At 41.8% G+C, this 21,169-nt stretch overlaps 1 protein-coding gene across 1 annotated transcript in view; it reads right to left on the reverse strand.

The window, feature by feature from the left end:
- Positions 1–6,241: 6,241 nt before the first annotated feature.
- The window catches only part of LOC126262382 (probable cytochrome P450 304a1), a 99,642-nt gene continuing 84,714 nt past the window's right edge, over positions 6,242–21,169 (reverse strand). Inside the window, exon 8 of the mRNA XM_049958979.1 lies at positions 6,242–6,716. Coding sequence (XP_049814936.1) covers positions 6,544–6,716 — 173 coding nt within the window. The 3' untranslated portion in view covers positions 6,242–6,543. The remainder of the gene's footprint in view (positions 6,717–21,169) is intronic.

Here is a 21,169-nt window from a genome sequence, read left to right on the forward strand (position 1 = left end):
ATTGACTGTATTTCTGCTACATAACTCCTTGCTGCTTCATGTGAGGATATAATTCTTTTGTTGATGAGCTGAATCTTCACTGCACTGTAACAATAACATAATGATTTCTTCAAGCTTCATCAGTCATGTAAATTATAGGTTCCATTCTTTAATTTCTTGCTGCTTAAGTCCTTTCAATGTGTACTACAGTATCATGCAAGTGGTTGCTAACACTTCATTGACAATATCTTGGATAATACAACCCTGTTGACTAGTTTCTTCAAAATCGACAATTTCGCTTCCCACCTTCTGTATCTGAGGTAGCAACAACATTTTTAATAGCAATATTACGTGGCAACTGTAATCGTTTGGACTTAAATTTTATATTTCTACATTCACAGACACGCCATTTTTCGGGAAAATAAACATTATATCCACAATCGTTATAACCAATTACAGTTTCGAGTTGGAACCAAGCATTAAACTGTGTTTTAAATATTGCCAAATTATAGGAACAACCTTCTTTCTTTAAGAATATTTCAACTGTACTTTCACCTTCTGTTTTCATAGACCCAGACTGATTCAGAATATAGGTTGCAGCAAATTTGCTTCAACTCATAATGCTTATGGTAGATGTTCAGAAAAGCAGTGGCAAGAACATACCATCACACAAGGGGATTCTTGGCTACTGCATCATACTGGAAAGTATATGATGCTGTGACAGAATGTTTTAGTCCAGTCGAGTCAGCAAACTGATGTACAGGTTTCATAAAAAAAACCATTGCAGTCATCTGTGCATATTTCTTTCACAGTAATATCGGCTAGTATCTTTATCATTTTAGTAAACAGTGGTAATTTTTATTTATTTTCATCGTTGAACTGCAAGAGATAAGTGACCATGTAACTGGGAAATATCAATTTTACCTACAGTAAAGTACTGATGGCCTTGAAAATCACTTTCACCATCAGTCTGCATAGATCTGCATAGATCACTTCCTCAGGTTTGTCTACTTCCTGAACAAACAGCGGCTTACATTGTTTGCCACTTAAACACTCTTAACAGAGGCTGCTGTCAGTCATTGTTTCCACACCACAGACTTTTAAGAACTGTTGCACACAAAATTTACTTGATGGCCAATTTTTTATGCCATCTTCATAGCCTACCACAGGTTTCAGCAACAATACAGGACTATTATTGACGAACCGCTTTCACAGTTAGACGATGAAGCTCACCTTCACATCAGCTTCAATCAGTTATTTGCTCCCAATTCAATTTTGTCCAGCTTTCTTCATAGGTAATAAGTTGCATGTCCCATCAAGACAAAACTGAATGTCTTCGAAATATCTTTGTATATGTCAAATAACGGCACATCGACTAGACCTATCCGAAACTGCCAAATGCTTCAGTTTGTATACTAGGTTTGGCACTATTCAGTTTCACTGAGCTTCAGATGGTTGTAAGTAGTGTACCAATTTCGTCAATTTATAGTGTGATGTGTTGTACCACTAGCAATATACCACTCTGTATTTTGTTTACATTTATAAAATAATTGTAGTCATAGTCCCTCATCTTGAAAGATCTCTATTATCAGTGAATATGTAGATATTCTGGCAGCGTGAGCTAAATGAAAGAGGCGGTACTAAGTATCCTGTTGTGTTACATACTACTAACGAGTAATACAAGGGTCATCGAATGCCTGAGCATCAAACATTAATTCGAAATGAAGGAGTATATCACATTTCCTGTAGATTGATCATAAGCTTTCAGTCACTTAAAAGAAGATTTGCATCATGGAATTGTCATAGGAAACAATAACCCTCAAATATAAGCATAGTTTTGTAAATGTATATCCAAATGACATAGAATCTATTCACTATCGAAATAATTCAAAAAGAATTCAAGTTCCACATATTTATTTAACAAAGATCGACACACATATGAAAAGCTGAACACTGCGGACGTCTTTCTTAAAAACTACTAGGAATACATGAAGTATTAAACTGTATCAGTCATAAGAAATGTACATCTGGTGGGACCACAGAGTGTTGAGAAACATACTGTAAAACAAACGTTATTTCCACAATCGCGACTGAATAGACTTTAAATTATGTGGCAGAAATAGCTGTGTTACCCGTGGTATTGAAGTGAGGTTAGACGTGCTCCAGAGAGGCAGTTCTGACGTTGCGGTTGATAATGGAATTAAGACTGAAGAAAAATCAAAACACGTTCATAGAATTTTTCGACCTGGAAAAAGTGTTCGACAGTGTCAAACGGTGCAAGATTTCCGAAATCTTGAGAAAATTGTGGTAAGCCAGAGGTAAAGACTGGTAACGCACAATATGTACAAGAACTAAGAGGGCACAATAATACTGGAAGACCAAGAACGAAGTGCACAGATTAAATAGGGTGTAACACGGGGATGATGTGTTTCGCAGCTCCTATTTGATCTATACTTGGAAGAAGCAGTAACGGAAATAAAGGAAAGGTTCAAGAGTGGGATCAAAATTCAGAGTGAAGGATACCAGTAACAAGATTCGCTGATGACATTTCTATCCTCAGTGAATGTGAAGAAGATTTACGGGATCTTTTGAGAGGAATGAACAGTCTAATGAGTGTAGAGTATAGATTAACAGTAAATCGAAGAAAGACGAAGGTAATGGGAAGTAGCAGAAATGAGAACAGCGAGAAACTTAATATCAGACTTGGTGATCATGAAGTAAATGAAGTTCAGGATTTCTGCTACCTAAGTAGCAAAATAACCCATGACGGACCGAGCAAGGAGGACATAAAAAATAGACTAGCACTGGCAAAAAGGACATTCCTGGCCGAGAGAAGTCTGCTGGTATCAAACATAGGTCTTAATTTGGGGATGAAATTTCTGATAACGTGTGTTTTGAGCACAGCATCGTATGGACTGTGGGTAAACCGAAACACAAGACAAACTAAGCTTTTGAGACGTGGTGCTACAGAAGACTATTGAAAATTAGTTGCCCTGATAAGTTAGGGAATTAGGAGATTCTCCGCAGCATCGGTGAGGAAAGGAATATATGGAGAACACTAACAAGAAAAAGAGACATCTGTTAAGACGTCAGGGACTGACTTCCATAATACTAGAGGGAGGTGTAGAAGGAAAAAAAAGAAAGACATGGACCAAAAGTAATACATGCAACATGCGAGTTCACGTGCAAGTCAATGGTAACTCAAGATTCACTATAACAAACGTTGCTACCAAAACGCGAAAGAACGAAGTGGAAAGTTAAAAATTATGACTACGGCTGTGAACCGACTCTAAATTGGTCGCATGATTTCTAAACTTCACACTAATTTTACTTAAATCCGTTCTTCGCAGCGAGAATACTCAGTACTCTGGCTGCCGCCTTGGGTGTCGAATTAAGCCACCTGCTCTCCGTCAATCTACGTTACCATCATCCGCTGTTCTCCACAACACTCCTAAACAGAATCTTCTCTCCACAGCTCTCTGAAATAGAATGTTCTTCGTACTTTTCGTGTTTCTAACTCTGGTGTCTCAACAAAAATAATCCTGCCAAAAACTCGCTTCGGCCAACCAGGGCTCGTGACAATTTGTTCGACCTATCGAAACAGAAAACTTTCCACTCGAGACCCTTCCTCTCATATTAAGAGCTCCATAAAAACTATGCATCATATTAGACGCCAATGAGAGCTCCAGTCTTGGCATTAAGCTATGAGACATGACCTAATTCTCGTTTCTCCCCTACCATCCTGAATTTTTTCGAAAGCGTCTTTACTCTTCCCACACTTTTGGTGAACACTGTTGGCATCGGTACGTCTACTGTGGAAGTAACTTCCTAGTTAATCTGCAGGCTGTCGCCTGGAGGTATACAGTCATCAGTTTATGAGTTGTCTTTTCGGCGCTGGAGCCATCAATCAGTGAAACGTCCACCTCGGTACGTACCTCTAGGAAGGACCATGACGAACCTATACCGTGCATTTAAAGAGACCGCTTCGGGCAGCGCCTCATCTGAATGTGTTACGCGAAGGTTCTACATTGTTTGACCACACAAGGAAGACTACTTTGCCGGAAAGGAGTGTGAAGCTCGGCCATCCCAACACTATCTCACGCAAACGAAAAACTGTTATTTCAGTGACATCTGACTTGCTCGTTCCTTGACCTATTAAGAGGACTGTCAACTCGTCTTTCTAGATTCTATTAAAGGATCTAATTATAAGGTTCATTGCAATTGTTTCTGCTCTATCCACACAAATTTCTGGTAGAAATCAATCTTAACCGACAGCAGGCAGATATCTCGGTCAAAATGCAAGTATTGAGACAAACGTCAGCATCTTTGCATGTTCATCTTTGTCATTTGCTGTCAAACTGGATTTTCACATTAGCTGGATTACGAAGGAAGTCAGGAGTTTGAACCCAGATCGTGATTTATTAGACTTGCAAACACAAAGAAAACAATGGCACATTTCTTACCAAAAGGTTGGTGGCTTTTGCGAACATTTATCAAGTGGAAAGAGCCAATGAACAACTCGCAAAAGCAAGAAGATATGAGAGGGGTCTGCAGATCTCTCTCAACCTTCGTTCCACTTATACATATTTGTTTATCATTTCGTGAACATTCCATGTATTTCTCACAATTTGACAACATTGCGCATCCTTCTCTTTTGTGTATGTTAGAAGATTCATTTGACCGATGACCTGTTCAATTTCAAAACGAACCAGTTTTACAATGCTTTGAAACATGACTTACCTTGCAATAAGAAAAGCGTTTTCTACTGTAGAGCTTCCTAAAACTTGTCTTTTTGGAAGGTCAGTCACAAATATATGTTGATTGCATTTTCGTTGTTACTTATTTTGAAAATCATATTACATCTAAATTCTAAGTACAGGATGACAGAAAAGTCCTTAACATTTGAAAATGCACAATTTCACGGAATAATGGAGGTAGAGAGTAAAATTTGACACACATGCCTTAAATCATATTAGGTTTTATCGAAACCAAAAAGGAGTGCAAAAACGGCCAACAGATTCCACTGGACAGTAACACGTCAGTGACGGCGAATGAGAACACACACAACTGCAGAATCTGGACTACCGAAAATCGTAGAGCTGTCGTGATATCCCTATTGCATGACGAGATTATGGCGTGGTGTGGATTTGCCACATCAATTGTGATCGAACCCTTTTTTCTTCGAGGAAATGTTGGATGCTGTTTTTCAAACTGTCAGCGAGACAGGTGTGAGGTACGCCGATATGTTACAGAATCGCATCATTCCAAGGTATGACTTTTATGCAGGATGGCGCTCCACCCCATATTGGTACACGTGTGAAAGATCTCTTGAACACATCGTTTGGTGACGATCGTGTGCTGAGCCACCACTTCCACCATGCTTGGCCTCCTAGCTTTCCAGACTTTAATCCGAATGATTACTGGTTGCGAGGTTGCCTGAGGTCGCAAGTCTACTGCGATCATCTCACAGCAGTTCCTCACCATACATCCTGATATGCCATACAGTGCTGTTCACAGCATTGTCCCTCGACTCAATTTATTCTTCATGAATGATGGCCAACACATTGAGCATTTGTTATAAGGACATTATCTTTGCTAAAAATCAATTGTTACGCTAATTATTGCTTTTGTATCAAACTTAGCAATACCTTTTTGTCATTGTATGCACTTTTTTGGTTTCAATAAAACCTCATATCATTTCTAGCATATGTGTCAATTTTAAGTTCTCTACCTATATTATTCTGTGAAGTATTATATTTTCATCTTTTGGATCACCCATATTTACAAAGACAACGTTGTTCACATTAAATTAAAGGTAAGGAAGGAGTTAAACATTCTATTGATGATGAGGCCATGCAGTCAGGAATATGAGTTCGGATAGCACAAGAACAAGCCAGGAAACTGCTATGGGTTTTTCAAACTAAGGACCCTGGCTTTCCCTTAAGTGGTAGACTGTGTGTATAGGTGCAGGTCTGTACTACCTGTGATAGTAGTGGATGTTATGCTTAAGCCTGAAAGAATACTGACTACTCTCATAAGCTAGTAACTTGTGTGACATTAGTGGGTATTCTGCAGGCGAATTTCAGAGAACTCATACTCAAGTGAAATGTAAACACACAGAGCTCTTTTTACATAGAAAAAAACTCACTGGATAGAGGTGCTGGAAGGCTAGAGGTGTGAGTTTGTCTGTTGAATGTTATTTGACCTGTTTTGTAAAGAACTGATTTGGAAAGGCAAAGATCCTGAGCTAAAACTGACAGAGTTTATCAAAAGAGTCATTTATTGCATTAGCTTAAACATACACAATTCAGTTCAGTTACGCCTTACAATGCAGTTTGTGATACAATCAAATGGCACACTTTATGGTTAGGATGAATGGGTTTTATTTCATCATATGACAAGAATCCCGATTATACAAACAATTGTCTATATATGCAAAGAAGTACCTCGATAATCTTTCAGTATGAGACTTGAAAGGTACATCAGGTAAGCAAATATAGTTTGATTGTCAGCAATCATTATTTTCCATTTCACATCCTGAACAATGGAACTTACGCCCCTCAGTCAACGAGGAGTGAACGTGGCCCAGAAGGACGGCTGAGTTTCAACTAAGCCAGGTATGTTGGAATCCAGTGGCGGTACGCCATCTGGCTCGATTGTGAAGTTCTGCAGAAGAGCTCCACACAAAAGGTAGAAGTTCTGGCGGGAAAATGTCTCTCCAGGGCACAGCCGTTTGCCTGCAATATATAATAATATTTTATTTTGATTATCACTTTACTACATGTAATATGTGTCAGACATTAGTCATAACACACAGGTAAATTACGTTTTGTACTTAAATGTCTGAATATTGTAAGTATACGGAGAACTTGATCTTACAAAAGTAGTAGCAATGTACTAAAGAAAAATAATCTCCAAGCGAGCAGAATGACAAATACATGCAAATTAAGTCAAAGTTTTTTGCTTCGGCTACTAGTGTTTTTCTTGCTTCGTGTCTGTATGGAGACCAAGGGAACTTTTATAGAAAACTCATTTAATATGTAACAATTTGCACATAATTGTTGGCTGTTGTAGTCATTATTATTTTTTTAAATGGGACGATCTGAGATGAGGGGGGAAAGAGTTTCTATAAATGACCTATAAATTGGTGCAGTTATTATCTTAGATGAATATTATGGCTTGGATCACGTTTGATTCTTCATCAACGTTATGATAACACTCAATCAGTTTAATTTAGTTTACCATTACATGTAAAATTTAATGAATGTTTAATTCTTCGATAACTGAATATCTCAATACAAACGCCTGACATTAGGCGAGAGAACTCATGTAAGTAGTCGTTCGAAAAAATTCTGTTCTTCACTTTTGGCCATTGTGTTGTCTCTCCACTGTCCACAGACAATGATTATTCGCAGATATTATTGATCCACTGTGGATAAATTTTCTTAGTAAAAAGTGAAGTATCCCAAGACTTTGAGCTACATAACACTTACTCGCATTCTGTCTCAGAACCTCCTTGAATATTTTCCTTCAACCTTCAATATGACAGATTACAGATTCCTTTCACTTTTTTTTTACGCCAATCACACCACACAGGGCAACCTGTCGCAATTGGTACCTTGCAAAACTGGCTTAAAATAGCTTAAGAGCGTGCTGTATGTGCTTTTTCAACAATATTAATATTTGCATATTTATCTTAGAACTTATTAATTTTACTATTGAAATAATAAATGACTATGAGGCTTTCATGCTTCTGTGGCAACTTACACTTCTAAATAACGAATTTACTGACACATAAACAAACAATCAATTATCGTTTTATTTCTGTTAATTATCACATTGTAGAATTTCTTAAAAGACATCATAGTCGCCGTTGACTTTATACAATACTTATTGTTACTATTGCAATTTCGGTCCTATGGCCATTTTCAAGTAACACTGCAAAGTTACCTAAACACAAAAATACCAAAGTGAAGCAGAGGGTGTATATACATAATTAAGCAAACATTTCATTTAGAAAGTAGCTCAATTATAAAAATTCGAGATGAATGTGCATTACTTACATTCTGTCAGAATATAAAACTATTTGACATGAGTGGATATCGTCGTCAAATAGTCTTATATTCTGACAGAATGTAAGTAATGTACATTCATCTCCAATTTTTATAATTGAGCTACTTTCTAAATGAAATGTTTGCTTAATTATGTATATACACCCCGTACTTCACTTTTGTATTTTTGTGTTTAGGTAACCTTGCAGTGTTACTTGAAAATGGCCATAAGGCCGAAATTGCAATAGTAACAATAAATATTTTATACAGTTAACGGCGATTATGATGTCTTTTAAGAAATATTATATGACTGTGAATCCCAACCATGAGAAGTTAACTTTGTAGAGTTTTTGTCTTTCCAGCTATATTTATACATGTTCTACGCAAGCCATCGTATAGTGGCTGGGGTAGGTAGCTTCCTCCAAGGTTTAACCATTCCGCGCCGTGTTTCATGTGTGAAAGGAGCGAGGCTATATACCTCATTTAATGCCCTCGTCCTTATCTTATTCTCACGGTTACTATATGAATATACCACAGAATCAGGAGAACAGTTCTACACCAATTTTCAAAGGCAAATTGTTTAAAATAACCCAAAAGGGTATATTGACAAGGAAGTCACTGTTCTTCCAGTGACTTCCATCAAAACTTCCTAAGCACTTCTATTAGACTTTCACATGGGCAATTCTGACCAATTATAATCTTAGCTGCACATCTTTGAATTTCATCAATATCCGTTGTTAGACCTGCTTGATAATGATTCCATAATCCGGAGCACCGTTGAAGAACAGGTCACACTTGCATTCTGTAGGCGTCTTCTATTAGAGAGCGTTTACGCTGCCACCTCTATGTTCGCCGACATGGCCCGGTGATAGTGAATCAAGCCTACTGGTCCATTTAACCAGCACCATTACTGCTCGCCGCTCAGCTCTCTAAGATTCTCGCCAGGTGACGATAAACAATTTTGTGGTTTGCTCGCGCGACAATCGCCGCATGTACTCAAATTTCAACCGTGGTTGGCTGCTTCAAGGTCACGCTGATAAGTGCCGTGCTTGGCTGGGCTAGCTGCGTGAACAAGTGTAGCGTGGTTGACTCCCGGTGAGAAGAGAACAAAAGGGCTGCAGCGTAAATGTAATAAGGCCCCCTGCGAGCAGTCGTGTGGGATGTGCCAGCAGCTAGTAGCGAGCCGCCAGCAGTGAGGCTGCAGGGTAAATGTGCCCTCACATACAGGCACTATACTCTTCTAGAATCTTTCCGTCTCGCTTAAGACTTGACTTTGACCTCTCTACTACTGATTTCACATTTTTCTTCTATTTTATGTTTCTTTCTAATATTACCCCGAGATATTCAAGTTCTGTAAGTGACTCCAGAAAACTACCACTTACTGTTGACTTCTTTCTCATTTTGACAGGAATTATGATGCTTTTATTCACATTTAATTAGATCTGCCTCCCAGAACACTAAATGAGCATCCTGTCTAAGTCATCCTGCATTTTCTTGCAACATGCAAGTGACTATTCATTCCTGTAGACATTAATATCGATGGCAAACTGTTCGAGAGACATGTTAAATGCTTATTTAATCTATGTGGATAACACTGGCTATTCTATTAGACTTGGGGAACATCGAATATTAGTTTTTCTTCTCTTCACTGTCTGCTCTTCCCTTATAGTACACAAGGTTCTGTAGTTAAAACTTGTTCTCGCTTGGCAAATATTTATATAAATATTATTTACAATCAGACCTTGTCAATGAAATGGTACAGACCTCAATGCCTTTCAGAAATATAGGAAGGTGGACTCTACTTGTTCACCTTCATCTACACGACTGGTCATTTAAGACTACAAAACAAAACAAAATATGGCAAATAAGGAAGTTTTACTTATTTTGCTTGTAGTATGAAGAATACATGATTTTGTGTTTAAGTGGTGTTCTTTTTCTTTTTTTTGGGGGGGGGGGGGGGTAGTGGAGTATACTTGGTATGAAATGCAGCCTCTAGCAATCAAACTGGCTCTAATCCGGCTGGGCCCTTAGTTGCACTGAGCTTGAGTGACACAGTGGGAGTTGTTACTATTCTGACTGGTTTGAAGTGGCCAGCCACAAACTCGTCTCCTGTGCGGTGGACGTCATCGGCTACGGCTAGCGTTAAAATCACGCCATTTCTTGTGGGTAGGCAAGGATAAAATTTTAAACTCACCGCCACTTAGAATCGTCACTAAAAATAATCCTCAGGGGATGGCCTAAAGGCTGTCAATGAACACACCCCTTCCGCTGAGTCCCAAACATTTCAAGAACGGAAAAGGCAGTGCTCAACGCGACGAGCGATAGGAGAACGTTCTTCACAACCTTAGAAACTGCTGATACGCCCAAACGTTTCTATCTTTTCTAAGGACACAGTGGGCGTACGTCCCTAGTGAACGTGACGGTACGCATTTGGAGTGCAAAATGACCGCAATTTTTCCTCTCGCGTAAATTGTAGAGCCACCAACGGCCGTTCAAAACCAATGACCGAATTTTCAACGTTATCCGAAGCAGCAAAGGGTGCTTACGAATTTTCAGCCTTCCTGTTTGTCGCCCCCCCCCCCCCCCTGCGGTGCTTGATCTTCATCGAGGCTTAATCACGGACGGTAGGGGAGGGGGGAGGGGTGACTGACACACGCGTGGTAAAGCAGCAGAGAGTTCCCCTCTAAGACGCCCACTTCGGCACCCGTCCACATTTATTTACAATTTTAAAATTGTGCCTTTACAAAAACAACCTCGAAGAAGTCCTAGACGCCTGCAGGTAGACATCTGGAATTGGCGGGCTGTCAAGGTATTGTGTGAGATTCAACGCCCCAAAGAAAGGGGTTTCCATTGAAGCCCTTTATGCCAACCCCAGGGATGTTTTCGCGTCAATACTGAGCGGCGGTTTGTCTGAAATGTTTTCCTCGTGATTTCACGTCGTTGTCCTGACATCCATGGCAGAGGAGTCAAAACAGTGGGTTAAATGTGGGTAAAAGGGGGTCTGACGACCTATCCACGGCGTGACATCTCCACGTTGGCGCTCGCCAAGAACTGCAGAGAAATTTGAGGGCAATATCATAAACCCATGTTACACATCACGCAAACTTCTGAGCGGTGGCCTTTTCTCGGATGTGTCGACACCTTGCTGTCTGAAGCGTCCTCGAGGCCGACAGTGACGTTACAGGGCTCCACGCCTTTGCACCAAGACAGAGGAAGGTTGTACACGCATTTGAGCAAAATTTCAAACTTCTGTGTTTGAATGAGAGAAATTTACGGAGTTTCGAAAAAGTCATGCTTTAATTGTGTTACGCAGTGTAGTATGGTGTCCCCCAACTCCAACTATTATGTATTAATCACTGTAACCCAATGTTCATGCGTATATGTGAGGTAGGTAACGCTTTTATAAATATGTCTGATAATTCCGATAGCCATCTAGGCAGACGTTTCGCTTTTATATACATTTTAAAAGACAGGAAAGATTCATAAGGGACAATCAAAAAGTTTCGGTTCGGAGGCCACACTGATCTGTTAAGTCCATGTGGGTGCTTACATACCCGCATCGGAATCATGCTGGGTCGCATACACGCTGCAGCAACGACCTCAAACGGAATTTTTTTGATCGCCCCGTATGACACAATCCAAACTGGAAAGGGTTATGGGAACATGATATCGTGAGATACAAAACCTCGTAATGATCGCCCACGGCGACTAGCACCAGCAGATGATCGCTGCCTATAAAATACCACTCGTATGTACTCCGAGGACACTGCAACACAAACGCACGCTTTGGTTTTGGAGGACGCTGGGAGAGCGGTGTCGTGCTCGACAGCGCCCAGTCCTGTCTTCGCCGATGAGTGCAGGATCAAAATTTGAATTAATTTAACACCTTCAGCTACTGACGGTCGTTGATATATATCAACGGACACAGGTGAAAATGTGTGCCCCGACCGGGACTCGAACCCAGGATCTCCCGTTTACCTGGCAGACCCTCTACCCATACTTAAAAAAAAAAAAATCTCATTTTGTTCATTTTATCTGCTCGGGGCAGACGTCGCAAGACACCCGTTTCAGTTCGTCGTGGATCCATTAACTCAGTTTTTTTATTACAGATAGCAGCTAACCCTCTGACCGAACACGCTCAGTTACCGTGCCGGCAATCCATCTGAGCCACCGAGGGCACAGAGGATAATGCGACTGCAGGGACTATCTCGCGCACGCCTCCCGCGAGACCTACATTCTCACCTTGTATATTCACGCACTCCTTTCACCTCAGCACACTCATTACTCGTGGAAGACATTCTTACCAAGTCCCGTAAGAGTTCGGGGAATATGTGTGCATCCGTACAGAAGAAGAAGGTCATGGCCGGTATTGCCAGAACTATGTACTTATATGGATATGGTGTCTGTTCTTTCGGACATGTCCTGAACCGAACTCAAACTGAAAGTATCATAACTGCAAACCAATGTGAAGTGCTTCACAGAGATTACTTACTAGCAATTGTTTGCGCAAGCTGCCACCGCAGTTACTGCACTTGACGTCGTTTATATACCAGCAATAAAATCGTTGTACCACATGCTAGGATTCCGTTCTCTTACATTTCCGTATAGAGAGCAAGAAGAGTGACTGCTTGAATGTATCTGTAGAGCATGTAATTGAAATGCAGTTCTGAATTTTCTCACGACAAATATGTCAATAGTTTAATGAATCTAATCATGTTTCTGCGGTCCATACAACGTACAATACGTAAGGGGTGTAACGTATCCAAAGATACTCAATACCGATTCGTGAAATATTGTAAATAGACCTTTGCATGACAATTGACGTTTATAATTTACCGTCTGCCAGGCCAGCTTTCTCAGCATATGTGTGACACTCTCCTGTGGCTCAAACAAACCTGTGACTACTTGTGCTGCCGTTGCATGTATACGTTCAATATTTCCTGTTAGTACTATCTGGCATGGGTCCCACAGACTTGAGCAGTATTCCAAGATGGGACGCACGAGTGTTTAATAACCAGTCTCCTTTGTAGGCTGATTTCATTTTCGTGTCAATCAACCCGTCTTCTAGCTGTTTATCTACTACTAAAACTGTACAGTCCATCCAAAGTCTCGAGACTGATTATATTCCTGGCGTATAAACAACTTCAGCGAACTAATGGCGGTGGGAGCTTGAAGTAACAGTTATTAGTAAACAGCTGACTGCCGCATTAGACCAGTCAGATGTGAGCGGGCATGGTTAAGCAATGGACGTGCGACCGTAGTGTGTTAGTGTTGTTTTGCCACAAATCGCAATGGAAGAACATCTTTAAATCAAGTGAAACATGTTCTCCAGAATGTTTTGAGGAAGAGAAAAGTGTGTGCAAGGTGTTTATCGCACACCTGATCCCCGAATTCAAACAATGATGCGTGACACTATATTGTTGGTTCCTCTTAGACTTCTTCTTATGAGCAGATTCAATCAGTTTCGAGAAAAGGTAGCTAATTCGTAGACCATATATTCTTTTTTTTTTTCACTGATGTATGTGAACATCTACATCAACATACATACTCCACAAGCCAGGTATCGATATGTACAGTATTTGATCAAAAGTATCGGGACACCCCCAAAAACACACATTTTTCATATTAAGTGCATTGTGCTGCCACCTGCTGCCAGGTTCTCCATATCAGCGATCTCAGTAGTCATTAGACATCGCGAGAGAGCAGAATGGGGCGCTCCGCGGAACTCTCGAGTTCCAGATTTCCATACCCCTAAACATCCCTGGATGTACTGCTTCCGATGTGATAGTGAGATGGAAACGTGAAGGGACACGTACAGCACAAAAGCATACAGGCCCACCTCGTCTGTTGACTAACAGAGATGCCGAAAGTTGAGGAGGGTCGTAATGTGTAATAGGCAGACATCTATCCAGACCATCACACAGGAATCCGAAACTGAATCAAGATCCACTGCAAGTACTATGACATTTGGGCGGGAAGTGAGAAAACTTGGATTTCATGGTCGAGCGGCTGCTCATAAGCCACACATTACGCCTGCAAATGCTAAATGACGGCTCGCTTGGTGTAAGGAGCGTAAACATTGGACGATTGAACAGAGGAAAAACGTTGTGTGCAGTGACAAATCACGGTACACAATTTGGCGATCCGATGGCAGGGTGTGGGTGTGCCCGGTGAACATCATCTGCCACCGTGTGTAGTGCCAACAGTAAAATTCAGACGCGGTGGCGTTGTGGTGTGGTCGTTTTTTGCGTGGCGCTGTCACAGCAGAGGCCTACATTGATGTCTTAAGCACCTTTTTGCTTCCCACTGTTGAAGAGCAATTCGGGGATGGCGACCGCATTTTTCAACACGATCGACCACCTGTTCATAATGTACGGCCTGTGGCGAAGTGGTTACACGACAATACCATCCCTGTAACGGATTGTCCTGCACAGAGTTCTGCCCTGAACACCTTTGGGATGTTTTGGAACGCCGACTTCGTGCCAGGCCTCACCGATCGACATCGATACCTTTCCTCAGAGTAGCACTCAGTGAAGAATGGGCTGCCATTCCTCAAGAAACCTTCCAGCACCTGATTGAACGTATGCCTGCGAGAGTGGAAGCTATCATCAAGGCTAAGTGTGGGCCAACACCATATTGAATTCCAGCATGTGCCATGAACTTCTAAGTCATTTTCAGACAGATTCAAAAATGGCTGTGAGCACTATGGGACTGAGGTCATCAGTCCCCTAGAACTTAGAACTACTTAAATCTAACTAGCCTTTTGGACATCACACACATCCATGCGAGAGGCAGGATTCCAGCCTGCGGCCGTAGCAGCAGCGCGGTTCCAGACTGAAGCGCCTAGAACCGCTCTCCACCGCGGCCCGCTTTTCAGACAGTTGTCCGGATACTTTTCATCACATAGTGTACATTGGCGGCAGTAGAATCGTTCAGCAGTCAGCTTCAAATGCTGGTTATCTGAATTTTCTCAGTACTGTTCCGCGGAAAGAAAGTCGTCTTCTGAGTAAGTATTCCCTCCTGAGTTCACGATACATCTCTGTGTTAATCGCATACTGATCTACTCTACCGGTAACAAAATTAGGAGGCCCCCTCTGAAATGCTTCGATATCTTCCTTTAATCCGATATGGTGTGGATCCGAGACATTTGAGCAGTACCCAAGAACGAGTGTTGTGTATGCGGTGTCCTTTATAGATGAAACACACCTTCCTAAAATTCTCCCAATAAATGGAAGTCAACTATTAAATGAAACAACAAGTTTACTGTTACTAGTCACTGGTAACAGTGACTGGTAACAGTAAACTTGTTTCATTTAACTGGTAACAGTAAACTTGTTGTTTCATTTAATGTCAATAACAGTCACGGTAAAGCCTAACATAAAATGTTTGCATTTAAAGGAAGTCAACCATATTATCCACCTTCACTACCAATATATTTACGCGTTAGTTGCATTGGTATCGATTTGCCGTGTTACACCAAGGTATTTAATCGAATTGAGATTGTCAAGCTGAACACTATTAATGCTATATTCAAGCATTGCGGTATTTTTTTTTCCTACTGACGTACATGCATTTACATTTTTCTACATTTAGACCAAGCCGACATCCATTACACGAACTAGAAACTGTAAGTCATATTGTGTCTCCCTACTGTCAGTCAACGACAACACCTTCTTTTGTATGCATCATTAACAAATAGCCGCAGATTGCTGTCCATCCTGTCCGGCAGACCATTTATGTACGCGGAAAACAGCAGCGGTTCTATCACACTTTCCTAGCCCACTCTTGATGACAGCCTTGTCTCTGATGAACACCCGCCCTCGAGGACAACGTAATGGGTTTTATCACTTAAGAAGTCTTCAAGCCACCCACATATCTCGTACCTTCTGTAATAGTCTGCAGTGGAGCACCGTGTCCAATATGGAATAGGAAATCACGCGAGAAAAGGACAATCTGAGTTTCACATGCAAGATGATTTCTAAATCCGCACTGATTTGTGGATAGAAAAGTTCCTCGTATATTCGAACTGAGAATATGTTCAAGAATACCGCAGCAATCAGACGTTCAGGATATTAGTCTGCAATTTTATGGGTCCCTTATTTTCCCCTTGCTGTATAAGGGAGTCAGTTACGCTTTTTTTCCAATCCCTTGATACTTTGCGCTGGGAGAGAGATTATTTTATGTCTCAAGTATGAAGGAGGAACACAGTGACACCATTTTGGATGCAGAGAGTGTGGCTTATCGTTCAACGATAAGCTTGCGATTGTCAGAACATCAAAACTGTCATGCGGCTATCGAATCGACGAGTTCAGCAGATACATATTTTTGTGAAAGCCAAGATTGCTTGATTTTAATACCTTTCCTCAAATTACTGGTTTCGACAGAATCGTGCTGTCGTCTTCAGATTGCCACTACACTGTATGAAAAGGAAATAGGTAAATGATATTCTGCACAAGATACAACCATTTTTTTGGGATGGCCCAAATTTTACAAAACTTTTATTTATTTATTTATTTATTTATTTTTTGCTTTATTGAGTTTCGATTCCCCTCGAAGGGGACGGGCTGGCAGCAGCTTAGTACGCCGCTCTTCAGCCTACAGAATTTGTTTTAAAAAGATGAAGATAGTAAATAATAAAAGCAGGCGATAAAATCGGTGACTTAAATGATAAAATGGCGGAAAATTGTGGAATCTAAAACATAAAACAAAGGGTTGATGATGCTAAAAAAACACAGGAAGCAGCCAAGTAAAATAATAGACAGGCAATTAAAAAATACGGCGACGGTCTGCTTTCTGTTCGCAAGAGAGATAAAATTCACACCCAGCGACAACATGATTTCTGTTCGCAACACTTAGGAAAGACGCACAACACTGAATACTCACTTGAACACTGCACTAAAAAGTTGGCACAAATATGACACACCACAGCCAAGGGCAGACAGGGCGAACCAGGACAGATGATGGGAAAGAAAAGGGGGGAAGGAGAGGGAAAATGAAGTGGGGGGAGGGGGAAAGGAACCTACAGAGGACGAGGACTCAGGTTAAAAGTCGGTCACAGTATTAAAAATATTCCAGAACAACACACATAAAACCCACTTGGAGCACACACGATGAATAATAAAACTGCCAGGTGGGACCTGCCGAGGGAGAGGCCGGAGAGGATGGAAAACGAGGGTAGAGCAAGGGGCAGCAGGGGAGGCAGCGGGAGGAAAAGAGTAGGGGTGTCAGCGGGTACACTAAGAGGCAGGAGACTGGTGGGGAAGGAGATGGAGAGGGATGAAAAAGTAGGAGGGACTGCAGAGACACTGAAGGGGGGCACAAGTGAGGAAGGGGGAGTAGGAGGGGAAAGCTGCTCAGGAGAATGGAGGGGGAGGAGAGGAAGCCCTGAGGAGGAGGCAGGAGGAGATGGGGTTAGAGTTGGTAGGAAGAGTAGATGTCAGGGTGAAGCTCATCATCCGGGAGACATAGATGGTGGAAGTTGCGTTGGGAAAGGAGGCGGAGGGTGTGGAGATGGAGAGAGGGTGGGACACAACGGTAAAGATGCGGCAACAGGCTAGGGGTGGAGAGGATGGGATACACCAGGGGGTGAGGGGGATCAGTGCGGCGGACAATATATAGTGTGTAGATGTGTTCAAGGAAAAGGAGAAGGTGGGGGAAGGGGATGAAGTCGTAGAGGATGCACATGGGGATGGAAGGCGGATACGGAAGGTGAGGTGGAGCGCATGGCGTTCTAGGATTTGGAGGGATTCATATAACCTGGGAGGGGCGGAAATCCAGGCTATGCTGGCATAACAGAGGATGGGGCGGATCAAGGGTTTGTAGGTGTGAAGTATGGTGGAAGGATGCAGACCCCATGTCCAGCAGGGCAGGAGTGTCAGGAGGTGGAGTCTGCTGTACAACCATTTTTCTGGGATGACCTAAATTTTACAAATTTTTTACATAGCTCTGAGTATACGTTCATGTATGAAGTGTAAATACATTTACAAATCCCACATTTGTAAAACAGAATGCTCCCAGATGGGTTGTCAAATGAATAAAAGGTAAGAGTACAACATCCTTAGCACCAGCAGAGGTAAAACTACACTCTATGTCGACGACCTCACATGGGCTGAACTGAGATGCCGCAGAGCCCTTGTAACTTGCCATGTAGACGTCAGGTGGCGCCATCGTATTGACCGACGATATATTGAAATCATGAAAATTTTACTCAATGTAAAAAGCATATTATTTACTACACAAATGACAAAGGTAAATCTTTACACCTGATTCACATATACAGATATGGCGCATTTCACCAACATAAATTACACATATGGAAAAACATAATGGTAACGAACGTTTGTAATCCTCCTAGATTATCATTATGTGCTACAATACACTGAGGTACACCACAATATCCAATAAGCTTGCCCACTGCATATGACGATCTTTTTATTTACACCGTATACTTACCATTGGCAACGGCTGTGCCGCAGTGGATACACCGGTTCCTGCCAGATTATCGCAGTTAAGTGCTGTCGGGCGTGCCCGGCACTTGGACGGGTGGCCATTTGGGCCGCCATGCGCTATTGTCATTTTTCGGGATGCACTCACCTTCGTGATGGCAATTGAGGAACTACTCGACTGAATAATAGCTGCTCCGGTCAAAGAATACCATCATAACGACCGAGAGAGCGGTATGCTGACCACATGCTCCTCCTATCCACCGAGCGAGGTGGCGCAGTTGTTAGCACACTGGAGTCGCGCTCGAGAGGACGACGGTTCAATCCCGCTTCCAGCCATCCTGATTTAGGTTTTCCATGATCTCCCTAAATCGCCCCTGGCAAATGGCAGAATGCTCCCTTTGAAAGGGCACAACTGACTTCCTTCCTAGTCCTTCCCCAATCCAATGAGACTGTGACCTCGAAGTTTGGTCTCTTTCCCCAAACAACTCACCCCACCTATCTGCATCCTCAGCTGAGGATGACATGGTGGTCGGATGGTCCCGATGGGGCACTTGTAGCTTGAATACAGAGTGCTATAATTACCATTGACTAATACATCCGAGTCTAGTCATAATAAAAGTTAATGTACGCACCAAAGAACAATAAATCCAAAAACCAATGGGAGGGAGTGGAAGGATGAGAGGATAGAAGGAAGGGGGGGAGGAGGGGTTACGGGGGAGGGAAGGATACGGGGAAGTGGATGGGGAATGGGGGCAAGCAAGGTAACGAGGGAAGGGGGGCAGGGAAGGTAAGGAATGGTTAAAAGTTATTTTTCATGATAAGAATAAAAACATTTGCTTGTCACATTGAATCTACAGTATGTCTAAAGATCGATAGTTAAAATATGGTGCTTAAAAGGAAATAATAATATGCTAATGTCATAGTGTACATGACCTAACATAATAATATCGCCGGTTAATTCATCGCGCCACGCAGGATAGCCGCACGGTCTGAAGTGCCTTTTTATGGTTTGTGTGGCTACCCTCGTCGGCGGTTCGACTCCTCCTTCAGGCATTGGTATGTGTTGTGCATAGCGTAAGTTGATTAAGTTAGATTAAGTAGTGTGTAGGCTTAGGGACAGATGACCTCAACACTTTGGTCCCATAACACCTTACCACAAATTTCCAATTTCCAATATGATGGCGTCACCTGACATTTACATGGCAAGTGACAGGGGCTCTGTGACGTCTCAGTTCAGTCCACACGAGATCGTCGACATAGCGTGTAGTTTTAACTGTATTGGTGCCAAAGATGTTATATTCTTACCTTTTATTCATTTAACAACCCATCTGGGAGCATTCTGTTTTACAAATGACAAACCACGGGGAATTTTTTAATATATTTACACTTTTGTTCTCAAAATGTCGACGACACATGTGTGCGTACTTATACGCAAAGGTATGTAAAAGTTTTTGGTAAAATTTGGGCCATTCCAAAAAATGGTTGTATGTTGTGCAGATAACCAGTTATTTATTTTATTTTCACAGAATGTGGTACCAGTCTGAAGATGACAGCACAATTCTGTCGAAACTAGTAATTGGAATAAAGATCTTAGTGTCACATAATATATATATATATATATATATATATATATATATATGTGTGTGTGTGTGTGTGTGTGTGTATGAACAGAGATCACCCCAGTGACCTATGTAATTCATATATATATATATATATATATATATATATATATGTGTGTGTGTGTGTGTGTGTGTGTGTGTGTGTGTGTGTGTGTGTGTGTGTATGTGTGTGTGTGTGTGTGTGTGTGTGTGTGCCGGCCGAAGTGGCCGTGCGGTTAAAGGCGCTGCAGTCTGGAACCGCAAGACCGCTACGGTCGCAGGTTCGAATCCTGCCTCGGGCATGGATGTTTGTGATGTCCTTAGGTTAGTTAGGTTTAACTAGTTCTAAGTTCTAGGGGACTAATGACCTCAGCAGTTGAGTCCCATAGTGCTCAGAGCCATTTTGTGTGTGTGTGTATGAACAGAGATCACCCCAATGACCTATGTAAGTTATATAGAGTTCAGCAGGACCACACTCACTGACGCGCTAGACCTCAACAGCCGTCCGTGATGAGTGCCCTGGAGGACAAAGGACATTGTCTGACTGGCTGTGTACGATCACACAGCCACGTGACGCACATTGCCTCAGGAAATGGGCTTATTTGCAGTAAGGTTCCCATGGTTATAAGAATCTCCCGTACTTTTACTACCAACCAATTGAGCCAGCTTACCATCGGTTTCTGTGTACCACAAGGGGGAAGTTGCTGGGCACTGAGCTGACAGCTGCGAGGCACAATGGAGCCCCAAGTATTACATTGCTGATGCGCGAACACACCTAACTGGCGTCTTTGGGCGACGTTGGGTTAGTCAAACAGGAGCTGTACTGTGTCTAGCGTGTTCTCCTGATTTTACTGTTTGAGTATTTATTTGGAGGCATGTCAAGAGTGTGGTGCAAATTATTCCAATTATCACTAGGGCTGAGATGATGACCTGATTCAATTATTCATTTCACAACACTAAACGTAGGTAAGAGTGTTTTACCTTGGAACACTTTTCAAACATTCGTCTCTAGCCAGCCTTGTAATAGAAGTTTAATATTTTTTCCCATTTTCAAATCATAACACACACTTTACAGTAAGGTGACAGGAAAGTCATG

The sequence above is a fragment of the Schistocerca nitens genome, chromosome 6, assembly GCF_023898315.1.
Source record: "Schistocerca nitens isolate TAMUIC-IGC-003100 chromosome 6, iqSchNite1.1, whole genome shotgun sequence".
Classification (NCBI taxonomy): domain Eukaryota; kingdom Metazoa; phylum Arthropoda; class Insecta; order Orthoptera; family Acrididae; genus Schistocerca; species Schistocerca nitens.